The sequence below is a fragment of the Atractosteus spatula genome, chromosome 6, assembly GCF_055471065.1.
Source record: "Atractosteus spatula isolate fAtrSpa1 chromosome 6, fAtrSpa1.hap1, whole genome shotgun sequence".
Classification (NCBI taxonomy): Eukaryota; Metazoa; Chordata; class Actinopteri; order Semionotiformes; family Lepisosteidae; genus Atractosteus; species Atractosteus spatula.
Genome location: NC_142711.1, coordinates 39159440 through 39176839, shown reverse-complemented (window position 1 = coordinate 39176839; position 17400 = coordinate 39159440). Strand labels below are relative to the sequence as shown.

Here is a 17400-nt window from a genome sequence, read left to right as displayed (position 1 = left end):
AGCATTGTTTTTTTAATTTTCAGTTTTCTCTGTCCTGACCATGTAAATGTATAACAACATGGACATTTCACCTCTACAGTTAGATGCAAAAGATTAGGCACCCCTGGTAAATTGTATGTTTCAGTGAACACCTAAGTGAAAAGAAGTTGATGCAACCTGTGTGTGGTACAGACTTAAACATGATGTGTTTCTGCAAATTTTAATGCAAAATTACTATTTATTTGCTGATTTAAAAAAAATAAGTGTATGTGGCATGCGGAAAAGTTTGCACACCCTTTCTATTGACTTATTACTACCTTTATAATTTGTTTTTCAAAGGTCTCAAAACTTGATTGACTTGTTAGGACTTAAATTAAATCAGGTGAAGACAATTTACAAATACCCTCTAACCTCTGAGGTTGTAGTTGTTCTGCCTACTTTCTATAACCATGGGCTCCCCTAAGCAGCTGTCTGAGGAAAATAAAGATAATTTAGTCTCATAAAGCGGGAGAAGGCTATAAAAGGTCTCGGATTGCTTTCAGCTTGTAATTTCAACTGTTAGAAACATCTTTAAGAAAGAGCTGCTCTAAAACTGGTCAGACCTGCAAAGCAGAACCCACAGATCACTGCAAAGGACCTGGAGTAGTGGTCCACATGTCCACAGTCCAGTGTTTCTTACACAAAAATGATCTCCATGGGAAAGTTGTCAGAAGGAAACCTTTCCTACAACTTCATCACAAAAGTCAGCATTTAAAGTATGCAAAACAAAACTGTGATAAGATGGAAACCTTTTGGAACAAAGAGCCGTGGACAGATATAATGAAAATATTTGGCCACAACCACAGAAGATACAAACAGGTGAAGCATTTTAAGACAAGAACACCTTGCCGACTGTTAAGCATGGGGGTGGATCTATTATGCTTTGTGGTTGTGAGGAAGCCAGTGTCACAGGAAATATTGTGCGGCTGGAAGGAAGAATAAAACAGCTAATATCAGCAAATCCTAGAAGCTAATATCCAACAGTCAATGAAGAAACTGAAGCTGAAAAGAGGTTGGATACTTCAGCAAGACAACAAACAGAAGCCCTTAAAATCAGCCATGTAGTAGTGAGAGGAATGAAAGATTTAAGATTTTGAAATGGTCTTCACAGTGCCTAGACTTGAATGTCAGTGAAAATCTGTGGGGAGATCTCAAATATGCAGTGCATGCAAGAAGACCTAACAATATTTCTGAGCTAGAAGAGTTGTGCAAAGAAGAGTGGGTAAAAAATTCCGAAAGCAAGAATAGAAAGACCTTTAGCTCACTACAATAAATGTCTGGAATTCTTGCCAATAGAAGTGTTACAAAGTATTGACTCACAGGGTGCCCAAACTTTTGCAATGCCACATTAACTATTCATTATGTTAAAATCAGCAAATAAATCGTAATTGCGCATTAACTTTTGCAAACATTATGGCTCAAATTAATCCTAGTGCCACTAGCCATTGCTGGAGAGAATGTGGGGAGAGTATAGTTACATATACTTACATATTTGCATGTCTTGTAGCATTGCCTTAAATTAGATAATTGGTTTATCATGCTGTAAATAGCATTGTAGACATAGATTTGCCAAAAGACTCTATAATGGCAAAACTAGGGGTAAAACTAGAGGTTCATGCAACAAAGCAGGCTTACTTGCTACAAATCCTATGAGTAGCTGCAAAAAAAACAATTGCCTTAAAAAAAACCCTCCAACCTATGGGCAGTGGCTGTCGGTAATAAAAGACATTTGTCTGATGGAAAAGATTACCTTTTTGTTGAGATTGATTGCAGGTGAAGAATTTCTCTTAAAGTGGTTTCCATCTTATAGACAAGGTAGAGGGACCATAGGATGAATTAGTATAACATAAATTTTGATGGACAATTGTAATGGTATCAAAAAAGTTTCTTCCCCAAGTTAATAGAAATATGTAAATAATTATGTAAAAGTAAGACTCCAGTAGGTCACAGCAATATTATGAAGCTTACTTGTATATCTTCGTTTTTTTAAAATATTTTTATCAAGCGTGATCAATGCTATCTTCAGTGTTAGGTCTCAGTGTTTTCCTTTACTAGAGTTAAATTCCTTAAGATGCAGGGTTCAAGTAAGAAGGTAATATTCTTTTTATATTAAATGTGTTTTAATGATGGAAAACAACAAAATATAAGTTTATAGTATGTAAAGTATGTTTTCACTCTCGTTCTCTATCTCAGCTGTTGCTAACATGAGATCTAATCCTTTTTTATTTTTTAAATCTACACTCTTCAAACAAAAAAAAAACACTCCCAATCAATCAATCAAAGTTTATTTATCAAATGCACAACAATACAGCGTGCAGCAGTAGTTGCTGGCAATGAAATGTCTTTTCTACAAGCTCACCGGGGGGGGGTAAAAATCACAAAATTAAAGTTACAAAATAAAGGTTACATAATAATAAATAATAGGGCAATAGAAATTGAGTACGAAAAACTCAGAAAAAAAACTCAATATAAATAAAGCTGCTGTGTGTCCAGGGTGTATGCAATACATTATGTCCAAGTAGTGCAGTATGCCGAATACAATGGAAACTGTATGTCCATGTAGCCATTACGATTATTTGCTGAAGGAACTGCAGCTTGGCTATTTAGCAGTCTTATTGCCTGGAGGTAGAAGCTGTTCTGTAATCTGTTGAACTTTGACCGAATGCTTCGGTACCGTTTACCGGACGGTAGGAGAGAAAACAGTTTGTGACTGGGGTCCTTGAGAATGGACCTGGACTTCTTAAGACATCTAGCTGAGTAGATATCCTGGATGTTTGGTAGCTCACAGCCGGTAATGAGCTGCACTGACTTCACCACCTTCTGCAGTACTTTGGAATCCCGGGCAGAGCAGTTCCCATACCAGGCAGTGATGCATCCAGTCAGGATACTCTCAATAGTGCACCTGTAGAAGCTGGCCTGAATATGTGATGGCATGCCAAACTTCTTTAGCCTGCAGAGAAAGAATAAGTGCTGCTGTGCTGTTTTAACCACGATGTTGGTGTGGTGGGTCCAGGTTAATTCCTTTGTGATATTAACTCCCAGGAACTTAAAACTGCTGACCCTCTCCACTGAAGTCCCATTGATGTAGATAGGTGTGTGATCTCCTCCCTGGTGTTTCCTATAGTCCACAATCATCTCCTTAGTGTTACTGATGTTCAGAGAGATGTTGTTCTCCTGGCACCATGCTGCCAGGGTTTCAACCTCCTCCCTGTATGCAGACTCTTCACCATCTGTGATCTGGCTGATGACTGTTGTATTGTCCATAAAACTTAATGACTAATATCATAAATCCCAGTTCAACAGGAATTTTCATACTCTTACCATCATTGGCTTCCTATGTTTGTTCACAAAAATCAAATTGCAATGGACCAGAGACTGTCACTGCTAAAGTCAGAATCTTGATTATGTTATTGTTTGTGAAGCAATCAGACTGTCATTTTTAATGATGGGGACATGATAATGACCAATTACAATGTTGTTCACTCTTTGATTGATTGTAACATTTAAAAGTAAGCATAGTTTAACAGTATTTGACAATATCTGTTCAAAGTCTATTGAACACTCTGTAACTGTTACGATTTCTAGTAAATTAGCTGTTTCACAACATATTTCTCCTGCTCCATAGACTTCTACAAAATTATTTCAATGAGATAGAGTATGACAAAGTTGTTGAAAGTTATACTGAAAGTGCAGTACTCTTTATAAAGTACTGTAGATATTGATAATATTGTAGTGTAACCATAACCAGAGGTATAACATTCAATTATACAGTATATAATATTACCTAGGTTCTTAACATGGAGGAGGGATCATTCATTCCCACTGCCTCCCCTGTTCCTCGCTTCACCCACGAGCCTCCAGTACCCTGGACTTGCTGGCTGGTGTCTTTTGAGACTTACTGGGCTGCACATGACGTCAGAAACGTGCCCCCACACTGTTGCCATGATAGATGTTCTCCATTTTTTCTCTCAGGATATGAAGCTGCAAAAAGTGTTGGCTGTAAACTCCCTTCTATCTACTCAAGCTGTACCTCCAATCAGGCCAAAACAATCATATAAGACCCCTCTCAGCCAGCTCATAATCTTTTAGCTTCTCCGTTCTGGAATATATTTCAAATCCTTCCTCTCATGGACTGCTCACTTCAAGCTCAGCTTCTTTCCCACTGCCATACGAACTCTGAATTCACATTGAAATCTGAATTCCATTGTATAATTTTTCCATTGTATAATTTAATGTATTCTTCTAAATGTATGCTGCTCCATGGAAAGTCATTTACATATGTATGTGACAATGTTAGTCTGTCTTCTGTCCTATTTAAATTTGTACTGTATATATTGTATGTACTGTGTGTCTTATCTGTGTTCTTGCTGTACCGATAGCAAATTCCACCAGCTATTGTTGTGTGGCAATAAAGAATAATCTATTCATGTAGACTTGGACCCTCCCCATTCCAGTGAACACAGTACAGTTTATTTAACCTGGTTGGACTACATCATAACTTGCATTTAATCTGAACATATTTACATTAATGTTTTATTCACAAAATATTAAAACAACAAAAAAATACAGCTATTTACATAAATTCACACAAACCCTACAGTAGTGAAGGTTTTTAAAAATGCTAGAGGTTAACTCTACTAACCTGTCCATGTAAGATTACTATTGTGGGAAATTCTTTATCAGAGGAGCATAGACAGTCTTCTGCGCATTCATTCGTTTTTATTAAGCTCAATAAGCTCAGCAACATGTGTTGAGTATGCCCCACAGAAAAGAGACATTCTTAAGGGTTTCTCCCTTAGAGTACAGAGTACACAGACTCAGAAATAAGTTTGTTTCACATGTTTGTCCTGTTTTATGATGTTTGCGAGCATCTCTCCTGTCCTTCTGTACATGACAGAAGTTGATTTCCCATTTTAAGTGTTATTGAGAGATGATTCCTTTGAGAGATGATTTATTCTACTCTTAGCACCTTGTAGAAGGAAATTAGTTTAAGCAAGTCAGCTTTATTCTGTCTTAACATACCTTTTGGTAAATAATAATAATAATTCCTTACACTTATATAGCGCTTTTCTGGACACTCCACACAAAGCGCTTTGCAGGTAATGGGGACTCCCCTTCACCACCACCAATGTGCAGCATCCACCTGGATGATGCGACGGCAGCCATAGTGCACTAGAACGCTCACCACACATCAGCTATCAGTGGGGAGTAGAGCAGAGTAATGTAGCTAATTCATAGACTCTTAGGAGGCCATGATTGGTAAGGGCCAATGGAAAATTTGGCCAGGACGCTGGGGTTACACCCCTACTCTTTTCGAGAGACGCCCTGGGATTTTTAATGATCACAGAGAGTCAGGACCTCAGTTTTACGTCTCATCCGAAGGACTGCACCTGTTTACAGTATAGTGTCTCCGTCGCTATACTGGGGCATTAGGACCCACATGGACCGCAGGGTGAGCACCCCCTGCTGGCCCCACTAACACCTCTTCCAGCAGCAACCTTGGTTTTTCCCAGGAGGTCTCCCATCCAGGTACTGACCAGGCTCACACCTGCTTAGCTTCAGTGGGTTGCCAGTTGTGAGTTGCAGGGTGATATGGCTGCTGGCCAAAGGCTAATTAAACAGATCACAGCAAGTACTCTAATGCCTTCTACAATGTGGTTAAGCAGTAATACTGTATTGCTAGATATGTGCAATATTCTGTATATGTACTGTATATGTCCCACTTAATTAACAATTGTTTTGGATTCTTTTTTGGTCATCTTTTTAAACTAAGAAAGCTGGTCCATGGCACAAAAAAGACTGACAAATACAGCAATAGACAAGACTTTTCATCTTGTCTCCACTGTCTTGGAACTTGTCCCATGGGCTGTTAGCTAACATTTATACGATAAGTGTAACGAGCCCGGATTGGAAAGCTGTGAAGGACGCTTGACTATAAGGTCTCACCAGTTCTTGCTTATTTTTACAGAGAGCTCAGTTCCTGCAGAAGTAGTAGCTGCGGTGGATGTCAGTACAACAGCCAATGAGGTTTACAGGCACAACTTTCCCAGCACCCCTCTCTGGGCCAAGACAATTGAGGTGAGATATTGGGACCCTTTCTGCTCTTAATGGGTCGGTGCGGTGGCTCTGTGTCTAAGGATCTGTGCCTGTGGCTGGAAGGCTGCTGGTTTGTATCCCGCTGCCAGCAGAAGAATCCTACTCATTTGGCCCTTGAGCAAGGCCCTTAACCCCTACTGCTCCAGGGGTGCCATATAAATGGTTGCCCCTCTGCTCTGACCCCAAGCTTCTCTCCCTGTCTGTGTGTCTCATGGAGAGCAAGTTGGGGTATGTGAAAAAACAAATTCCTAATACAAGAAATTGTATATGGCCTATAAAGTGATCTTGATCTTAATAAGGAGCTAGTGTACCAGAATAAATAATACATTAATATTGAGAGGAAAACCATGGCCCTCATACATGTATTTCAAACTGCTGTGGGATAGTGTTAGTTGATATGCAAAACAGTATATGTATCTCATGGAGTTTTGGTGAATGTCATATTTGTCAAATGTGATGTGTCATATAAAATTGTCATTTGATTCATATAAAATTAAGAATGAACACACCCTCTTATCACATGCTTATAAATAACTTACGGTGTGCTTATATTAAAAAGAAATAGTTTAACGTTTCAGAAGAAGAACAGTTATAGTCTTCCCATTGCTTCATTAATTTCATTATGTCACTTTCACATGCAACTTGTAACTACAGTGCAACTAGCTAGACTTCTTCGTCCCATTCAACTGGTATGTATTTAGAATCACTAAATCTTTAAAACCTCTTCCTTTGAGTAGTTTTCTTCCCATGGTTCACTTAAAAGATTTGGTGGCCATCATAAATTTTGTCCAAAAGAAAATTAAATAATGTGAAAAATAACAACACTAAATAAATAATAAACCTAGACTTTCTTATAGTTCTTGCACGTCTCTGAGCAATGCTTTGCTATATCGGGAGCAATGGTTAAGTTTATCCCAATACATAAGTGGTTAAAAATGGCATGAGAAGTTGTGTAGCCCAATATGAAAGTTCCTGATGCTTGTCTTCTATTTGCCTCCAAAAGTCCAACAGAGAATGTGTTTTGAATTCATGATTCATCAAAAGATGCAATCATTAATGGAACTCTCATGCTCAAAGACATCAGTCCTGACAGGGTTTCTGATCCAGTTGTTTCTGCCGGCAGTAAGAAAAAATCCAAGACCTGCACAGTGACACAAAGTGCTTAATGATGTTATCATCAACATTACTGTCAAGAACCTCTTTATTTAATTTCAAGTGAAACATTTTCCACCATGGCTTGCCACCCACATCTAAAACTACAATAGAGTATCTGTAGCCCTAAACTCTTTGAAACATGAAAATATATCTGACAGATATGACAGTTGATGGGGATTATTACAAGCATTATGAAAGAAAATTCATGCTACTGCACAAATATCTGAACCTCTGAATGCAATTTGAACAACTGTGTGAGTACTTAACCTCTTGATAACCACCATATTACCATGGTTAAGAACATGAACCTGATTTTATAGTCCATAATCAACTCTGAGATTAATTATTGTTGCCAACTCTCCTCCTCTGGGAAGTCGTTGCTGACCTGCAGAGGTCTGAAGTCTGCTATATAACCAACTAGGGAATGTTTAACTGAACCTTATACCTCTCCTCCTGAGTGTGATACTCCATATGCTGCCTAAGCCTTTAGCTCACAGATTCTCAGACTTAGGTTTCACCCTCTTGTTTAACCATGGTATATTGTAGCTCTGAACCTTCAAGCCATTCTCAGAGTTATTTAAACTACCACTACTTGCTCTTGATTAACCATATAACATAATTTGGCGACTTCTGGATCCCTTTTGGGAAACCCTTAGCTACCTGTTGAGAAACCAGGGTTATAGTCTCTGGTAACCAAGAGATGGCTGAGTTCCCTTGTAACTGCTTTATGCTCTTGAAGGGCTTACTCACTGCTGCATCCCTAACTACTTTGTGGATTTGGAACCTTGGGATGCTAACAGCTGTCACCAGCTTACTGATTGAGATGAACCTTTTTTTTTCTTCAGTCTATTTCCAATTGAACCCTGTCTTAAACTCCCTCCTAAGTTTGGGAACCTTATTGTTTGTAATCTTCTCCTTTCAGGGCATGATGAGAAGTATAGGTTTCATGTTCTACTCATGTTGAAACCTACTTCGTACTTCCAGCCACCTCTGTGTTATGATGCAATGACAGTACTTTATGAGAGCTGCTTGTCCTTTAACCTGAGATCTCCCCCAATTCTTCCTTTGTCAGGCTCCCTCTGAAATTTGTAACTTATGACCTCTGTTATCTTTTGCCAGAAAACCTTATATCGTTCTGGGGTTTATAACTGTCTGAATCTTAACCTTATAACCAGACCGAGTTACCTTGCCCCTTCCAGGATAGATAAATTCCTTCCAGGATTAACCAGATATTGTTAACTCCTCAAGGGGTACCAAGGAGAGAACCTTATATTGCTACTACAACTGGCATACTGGCATACCTGTATACTGATTTTTCTCTCCCCATTTCCTGTATAATCCAGTGCCTGGCCCGACACTGCTAGGATTGTTTCTCTCGTGAATAGAGGTTGTCTTTTTTACCCTTCTAGACATGAGCTTTTTCATAGAATTCTAGCGCCTAACATGGTGGTGCTAGGACAGCTTCTAACTGAGGCCTGGTGTCTCACGTTAAAACTGAGACCTCAGCTCCTAGCCCGACAGAGCTCAGTTGAAGGGTGCCAACCTCCCTCTCCACCCAACATTTGACTAAAGCCCTCTACTCAGAGCCAAACCATTCCTGATTAGACAAACCTTTTGAACAGTCTGAGAAATGAGCAGATTTACCTTTGGACTAGTCATATCGATGGTTACTGCCTTTTCCTCTCCCTCCCTCAGGTTCTCTTCTCATGTTCTCTCTCCCTGATGATTTGACTAAGCCCAGTTCTTCCCTTAACTTTGTGTCACCCAGAGCAAGTTACTGAACCCCTGTGTGCTCTGTGCTAGGATGTGATGGAAGATCAAGGTTATACTGTGACTCTTGAGCAGTACTTGTTACTTTAGCCCCCCTTCCTAAGTTTTTGTCATTTTCTATAGAAAGAATTGTATGCTATGTAATCATTTGCATTTGTATTTAAGTATGTCACAGTCTTCCAGTAGCTGACAAATACAATAAACAGTATATTCTACAAACTCTGGAATTGATAAGTTTACATGTCAGTTCAAATATGATTGGCCTTGTTTCATTTCACAAGGCTTTTTTCAACAGTGTGGCTCATTGTGGTCTCGGATCGGCTGAACACTACACTATGCCTTGCAAATCAAGGAGGCTTTATTGCATTTAAATTTTTTAAAGCTTGATGCTTGCCAGTTTTTGTACCTTTAAGTTTATCATGTAAATAATTTTTTTTTGCAGCAAGGAAAATCAGAGACGGCAGTAATGTTTAAGTTTGTCATATATTGTTAATTGATTTTTCAGTGTCATCACTGACACTAAAATACTGTATATTTCTGCAATAGAAAGTTAAATATATACAAAGTATTTATATAGTGGTATTTAAATGGTGTCTTTTATAATGGAACAGATAAAGGTTTGTTCCATGTTTAAAAGAAAACACAAAACGTTTTGCCTGTAAGAGAGAAGGGGAAAGTAGCAGATAAATAAAGAGGAACGAAGACAGAGTAGTTACAGATTAGCCCCCTCCCCTTCTTAACATTTCTGAAAATGTAACTTCCAAGGATGCAAGAAAACCTTTAACGGTGTTCCCTTTCATCTTTGCTTTTTAAATCATTTTTTTCTTATTGTAAGGCATTTATTTTTTACATTTTTAACTTGGTTTTGTATGTGCATTCTTATTACTACTGTAATTGCTTCATTAACTTAACAAATTCCCATTGCAAGTTGCAAGCAGAGAGTGTGTCCTCTTTTAAACCGCTATGAAATGCACCATGTTGTGTTTCTTTGGGAAATTTTCCTTACCTCATAAACTTGGCTTTTTATTTCTATTGCACTATAATTGGATGTTTTAAGTAAAAGAATAACCCTGATAGAGCTTTACTGGTGGTTAAAGGTTGGTTGCTTTGTCAGCAGAGGGTAATTATACCCAAGTCTAAAACCTCTCCATTTAATACCTGATAATATTTATGTATCTTTCCCTGGAATCAAGGCTGGAACATATTCTTCATCTTAGTTGTAGAGATAAGAACAACCCCTGACAAATGTATGTAACTGAACATAACTTTAATCTGTAAATAAATTTGAAGTAGTTTCCATAAATATTCAAATTCACAGTTATGTGTATAGAAATGTCTTAAGTAGTTTACTATTAAGGAGTATGCAGCATCTGTGACTGCCTACATCAGTTAGTGTATAGATGACGTCACTGTCTCCAAATCTACCATCACACTGGCCAACCAGAAGCCATGGCTGAGTGCAGAGGTCCACGCACTGCTAAGAACCCTTGGTTGCAAAGGCACAACCCCCACATTTCCTGGTCCGATGGAGAACTTCTGGCCTGGGGACCCCATTGTCGTCGTCGGTGCTGCCAGCTGTGTCTCAGACTTTCCTTTGCCCACATCTCCTGTGGCTCCCACCTGCGATCAATTGTGGTGATTTTTATTAGTTCAGAATAAAAGCAGCTGTTTCTAGAGGATTTCATTGCTTGGATGTGCATTTCAAAGCAAAGAATCCACTATGTGCGGAAAGGTAATTTCAAAAGAACTTCAAGATAAAGTTGTGGAAAGGCACAAGTCAGGAGATGGTTTTAAAAAGATGTCAAAGACTTTAAGTATCCCATGGAGCACAGTCAGGACCATCATTACAAAGTGGAAGGCATATGGCACCATGCAGACCTTGCCTAGATCAGGCTGTCCCTCCAAACTGGATGACTGAGCAAGAAGGAGACTGATCAGAGAGGCTACTCCAAAAGGCGGATGGCAACTTTGAATGAGCTCCAGGCCTTTATGGCAGAGACTGGTCATCAACAACAATATCACAAGCACTCCACAAATCTGCTTGTATGGGAGAGTGCCAAGAAAAAAGCCACTCCTAAAAATTTCCACATCAGGTCTCGTTTATATTTTGCTATAAAGCACCTTAAAGATTCTTTGGCCAAGTGGCAAAAAGTGCTGTGGTCAGATGAGACCAAATTTGAACTTTTGGACTGGAATGCAAAACGGTCTGGCGAAAACCCAATGCATCTTATCATCCAAATGGTTAAAACCTTAAAGTAGAATTCAATTATGATTTCCAAATGTAAGAATGATATTTTGCCCATTTTACTGATATGAAAAAAAAAATACACCTAATGGTATTTTCTAGCATAATGAGTTAAAAGATGAGACATTTATGAGCCCTATACATTCTCAGCTTCAGAAAGCAGTGAACCTTGATAGAGTCCCAGTGTGTAAATTCAGAGGGGGTAATATTATATGTCATCATTACAAAGTAGCTCTCTCTAAATGCTGAACCTTTTAGGAAGTGTTACCCCATTCATTAAGATAACAGCATGCTCAGTGTAGAATGCTTGGTTTGATCCTTCAGTAATTCTCTTGTCTCTTTTGAGCATTGTAAGGATGTCTCAGTGTGCCGGGCAGGATTAAAAATCCAAAACTGAAGACCTCAGTTTTTAATCATATCATTAATAATGAAACTTTCTTCTCTGTCTTTTACTTGCAAAAGCAAAACTCACAGAGCAAATTCATATGGGTAGCTGCGTCAGCATGCGTAGGCTGCAAAGGAACAAGTAAAAGGTTTATTCCATGCTGAAAAGAGAAGAAAGGAAACACAACGTTTCAGCTGTGGAGCCTTCTTCAGGTGTGAGTAAGACAGGGCAGACAGTATATAGCATAGGAGAGTAAAAGCCGGGAGAGTGGAGGAGGCGGGAGCAGGGGAGAAGCAGAGTGGCCACTCAGGTGGTGCGAAGTCGAGAGAGGTGTGAAGTCGAAACCTTTAAATGAACGGAGAGGATTAGAAGAAAACAAGTCTGTTATTGAGAGAAGGGGGAAGGTGTGAACCAAGTTTCAGGATAATTTTAGTTTCTGATGTCTTTCTGCTATACTGTAGGAGTTAAAAAAAACGTTCTTTGAGAACGCAGATGCAGAGAGATCCATGTGATCATGGCTGTCAGAGGTGTAAATTCATTATCTCTAGCTTGTCTTGATTCCGGTTCATTTTTCTTTCCAGGGTGTAACGCTTAGTGATTTCAATAAGATGGGCTTTGACATGGTTTTGATGAGTCCTCCTTGCCAGCCCTTTACCAGGTATGTCAATCAAATATATATTTATTTTCACTGATTTGTCAGGAAGCAGACAGACTTAATTAAAATTCTCACCTCTTTTGTAATGGTGATGACTGTTGTAATGGTGATGACATGTGATGGATTTTTGTTTTAACTTAAGATTAAAGAATCTTTGAAGACTGTGATCTTCAATTTTCAGCATCGAGAAAGTAAATCACAGATTTGTGATCTTTATATTTTTATTAATGAAAGGTCTTGTGGTTTTTTGCCATCAGAATTGGATTGCAGGGGGATGTTTCTGACCATAGAACAAAGAGCTTTCTCTACTTCCTTGATATTCTTCCAAGGTAGGCCTGCTGCTGAATTATTTTGACTTTGCAATATTTTATATTCTTTTCTGTTCATCTCTTATATTGAAGATCTAATCAGGTGGCAAGGTGGTGGCACAGGAGTTGGAAGTAGCATTCTGTTGCAGTTTGGTAGTTAGTTCCCTATCCCGTATTCAGTATCCCGATTCGCAACACATACCTGACACTACAGACCACACTGTCAGGCCAGGGCGGGACCTGTGCAGGATGGCACAACTAACAGGCAACATATAAGCACTACAGGAAGTTGCCCACTGGATTTATGTCATGTGTAGTCCACATAGGCAATGGAGTGCCTCTGAGCTATAATAGCCAGCTTTATGTATCCATGTACCCACCTTTCACCAATATGTTTATAACCCATGCTGATGGCAGCTGCCTGCTTTTGGGAATCGTTAGAACAGAGTTACATAGATTTTTACAGTTTTTTTTCAATGGCTGAAGCTAAATCTGACACCTGGCAGATATTTTCTTGGTTTTAATCGAATTAAAATTTATCTTTTTAAAACCGAAAAACAATTTCATTTAATTGTAAAGTAGGGTTTGTATTAAATAGCTAACATTTTAATAACATACTGTAAGAGCATAAGCATGTGATGAAGAAAAGGCCTTCTGGCCTATCTAGCTCATTTGGTAATTTGTATCTAATCGAACATTTTCTTGGAAGAAACCCAAGTTGTGGTTTCAACCGCATGCCTGGGTATCTTAGTCATTATTCCCACAATCCTTTGTGTAAGAAAACTATAATAAACTTTATTTTATATAGTGCCTTTAAAGGTGGCTTCTCAAAGCGCTTTACAGAATGACAACAACAATAAATAAAAAGAATACACAAGATAAAACAATTACAATACACAGAAGAGACCGTGGATGGTGGTACTAAGTATAGTAGGAGCAGAGGGGTAAAGAATGGAGCCAGTTAAGTAAAGGCTCTTCTAAAGAAGAAGGTTTTGATTCTGCATTTGAAGGAGTTTAGAGAAGGTAACTCTCTGATATCCTTGCGGAGAGAGTTCTAGAGCTTGGGGGTATAACAGGGGAAGGCCCTGTCACCCATAGAATGTAGACTGGCTTGGGGGGACAGTTAGGAGACCAGAATTAGAAGAGCGAAGGTTGCGAGGTGGGGAGTAGGGCGATAATAGTTCAGACAGGTACTGAGGTGACAAGACATGCAGAGCCTTATAGGTGAGCATGAAGATTTTAAAGTCCACACGGAATTTGTGAGGAAGCCAGTGCAAGGACTTCAGGATAGGAGTAATGTGAACATTTGCAGTAGACATGGTCAGGATTCTGGCTGCCGAATTTTGGACATGCTGCAGTTTGTTAAATGTAGATTTAGATACCCCAGCGAGTAGAGCATTACAGTAGTCAATTCGGGAAAACACAAATGTGTTGATCAGCTTTTCAGCCAAAGTTAGTGATAACATACGGCACAGTCTAGCGATATTTCTGAGGTGAAAAAAAGGTGTTTTGACAAAATGCTGCACATGGTCGAATATTAAGCCAGAATCGAATATCACCCCAAGGTTTTTCAATTTAGACTGAAGCTCAAGTACACAACCATCTGCAGATAGGGTTCCAGGATTGGCTTTACAAAGTTGATGGAGGTGCCAATAAGCATGACTTCAGTCTTGTCACAGTTAAGATGAAGAAAATTTTGAGTCATCCAAGTTTTAATGTCAGAGATGCAATTAGATAGAATAGAGACAGCCACTTCAGTGTCAGGTTTGGTATGGATGTATATTTGAGTATCATCAGTATAGAAATGATAGCTGAGGCCATGTGATCTTAAAAGCTGACCAACTCGAAACATGTAAATGCTGAAGAGCATGGGCCCCAGTATTGAGCCATGAGGAACACCAGACTTAACAAGACCAATTTCAGACCTATACCCATTGAGAGTGACAAAGTGACAGCGATCAGTGAAGTAAGACGAACCATTTGAGAGCAGTGTCAGAAACTCCAAACACAGTTTTAAGACGAGACAGTAAGATGTTATGGTCAACAGTGTGAAGTACTGAGATCAAGAAGGATGAGTATAGAAAGAGAACCCAAATCAGAAGCTATTAGAAGATCGTTAGTGACTTTGACCTGGGCAGTTTCTGTGCTGTGAAGTTGATAGAAGACAAATTGGAGGGGTTTGAAAAGGTTATGTGCCATGAGGTGGTTATGTAACTGAAGTGTGACAGCATGTTCTAGGATTTTTGCAAAAAAGGGTAAGTTGGAGATGGGGTGAAAATTGTTTAGATTGTCGAGAGCCATGTAAGGCTTTTTTGGCATGGGGGTAATGGCAGCAGTTTTGAGGACCGTTGTACAACACCACTGCTCAAGGATTCATTTATTTTATTGAGGACAATGGGGCAGAGAGAAATGAAACAGGATTGAAATAATGTTATGGGAATAGGATCTAAAATAGATGTGGTGGGCTTCATGTGTGTAACTAGTTTATTGAGGGATGCTGAAGAGAGAAGTTTTAGAGAAGGGAACCAGAAAAGTGGGATAAGGGGGGAGGAGGTATGGAAATGAGAGAACGTGAGGCCGTATGTTGTCGATTTTGGAGGTAAAGAAATCTAAGAATGTGTTGCAAAGTTGCGATGAGGCAGGTAATGTGGTGAGGCAGTTTAGCTTTAGCAAGCTGGATGGGGGAAAAAAGTCTGGGGTTGTTATGGTAATTATCAATGATGTGAGAGAAGTAGGTGGATCTAGCAGAATCTATTGTAACCTTATATTCAGATAAGTAATCTCTCCAACCCTGATAATGTACATTTGTGCCAGAAAGACACCACCTATGCTCAAGTTTGCGGGAGACTTCCTTCATAGATGGTCGTTGTACCAGGGGGCAGGGCGAGAGAAGGAGATGGTTTGTGTATTTAGAGGAGCAAAGGTGTCAAGGGTAGATAAAAGAGCACTGTCAAGTAACTGTATTTTGTCCTCTAGAGTACCTGTGGGCAAACTATGGCCCGCCAGTCAGTTTTAACCAGCCATTGAGGTAAAAAATATGTCAGTATTCGCCATATTCCACTTTGTTTGGTGCCGTTTTTTCTTACATTTCATTATTCGTGCCGTTAGGTGGTGCATGGACGTTTTACCACAGTGATTCCAAACTGTGCATCGCACCACTTAGGGGAGGCGCCATTGTCGGTCAGAGGAGTCTCAGGTATCACCAGTCAAAAATTTTAGTACAAGCAAAACCCGCTGTTGGTGCACACAGAATGTACGAGTCTACCTAGCTAGATTGTGTCACATGACACTGGCCACGAGAGTCGTCAGTCTGTAAGCAGCGTACAAGTTGACCGCGACTTCAGTGTTTCATGTTTCTATGAGTGGTCATTTTGTGAGTTTTGTGTTACACGATCACAATTGAGAGGTTTTTAAATATGACTAAAAAATGTGGACATGGCGCCTAGTTGTAAAGAGAAACGGAAACGCAAATACAGAAAGTATGACGACAGTTTCTTGAATTTCGGTTTCACATGAGCAGTTGTGGACACCATAATGTCCTCAGTATGTTGTCTGCCTTAAAGTGTTGGCTGCTGAGAGCATGCTCACCAATAAATTGAAATGCCATTTGGAAACTGTTCACAGTAGTTTGATAAGTAAGCCTCGTGAGTATTTTTCACACCCAGTTCTTTTTTCACCGTACAAAGTAGCGTACAGAGTAGCACAATGCAAAAAAACCTCATACTATTGGAGTACCAAGGAATAAGCAACAGAGCTCTGTGAATTCTGCTTCGCTTTGCAATATCCTGCGTTTGTGAATCTGGGTTTTCAGCACTTGCGGTTATCAAATCCAAGTTCAGATCAAGAGTCAATGTTGAGAGGGAGATGCACGTTGCCATTTCAAAAACACTATCCAGTAATTTTTGTGAATTATGTTAACATAATTTATTAAACAAGCCCACCTACCCATTAAGAGGCACAAACAAAAAGACATTGTATTTCTCCCCCTTTTTAAAAAAACATTGAGGTTAGATTTTTAAATTTATATTTAGTCATTTTATTTGCATTTTACAAAGATGTTGACTATTTTTCAATTTTTTCAAATTGTACATTCAAATAATTTCAATTTCAACAATTTTTATTTTTTTATATATAAAATATCTTTTTCTCTCAGGTTAACATTAACCTTGAACTAATAAGCCTATGTTGGATTCTAAACTTACATAGGGCATAGGCTATCTGTAATAGCAGCCTGAAGTGGCCCGCTCTACAGTTTCAAAATTTTATGTGGCCCTTGGGATAAAAAAGTTTGCCCACCCCTGCTCTAGAGGGTCAGAGGAAGAGAAACAAGATAAGGAGGACAGAACAGAATTTGCAAACCAGTTGTGGAAATTTACAGAGCGTGGGGGGGAAGTGTTAGAAAACAAATAATTCCAGATTGAAGAGAATACAGTAGCTTAGTGGTCAGAGAGGTCTAGATCAAGGGGAGAGCAGTGGGGAAAAAAAGTCATTTGTCTAGGGTGTGTCCTTTGTTATGTGTAGGGCTATGAACAAATTGAGTTAGATCAAAGCATCCAAGTAGAGAAAGGAAGTCTGTAGCCAGACTGGATGACCTTGAGTCAATGTGTATTTTAAAGTCCCCTAGAATAAGGATCCTTTTAAATTTAAGGCATAAACATGAGAGGAGATCAGCAAACTCACCTAAAAAGGTTTTGGTCTATAAACTCTGGCAATGATAGTAGATTGGGGGATAGAGACATTTAAAACAAGGCACTCAAAAGAAGAGAGA

General features: G+C 39.1%; 1 protein-coding gene across 1 annotated transcript in view; it reads left to right on the top strand.

Annotated features, from left to right (window-relative positions):
- Positions 1-17400, top strand: part of trdmt1 (tRNA aspartic acid methyltransferase 1) — a 33919-nt gene that overhangs the window by 1796 nt on the left and 14723 nt on the right. Inside the window, exons 2-4 of the mRNA XM_088919417.1 lie at positions 5987-6096; positions 12251-12327; positions 12582-12653. Coding sequence (XP_088775543.1) covers positions 5987-6096; positions 12251-12327; positions 12582-12653 — 259 coding nt within the window. The remainder of the gene's footprint in view (positions 1-5986; positions 6097-12250; positions 12328-12581; positions 12654-17400) is intronic.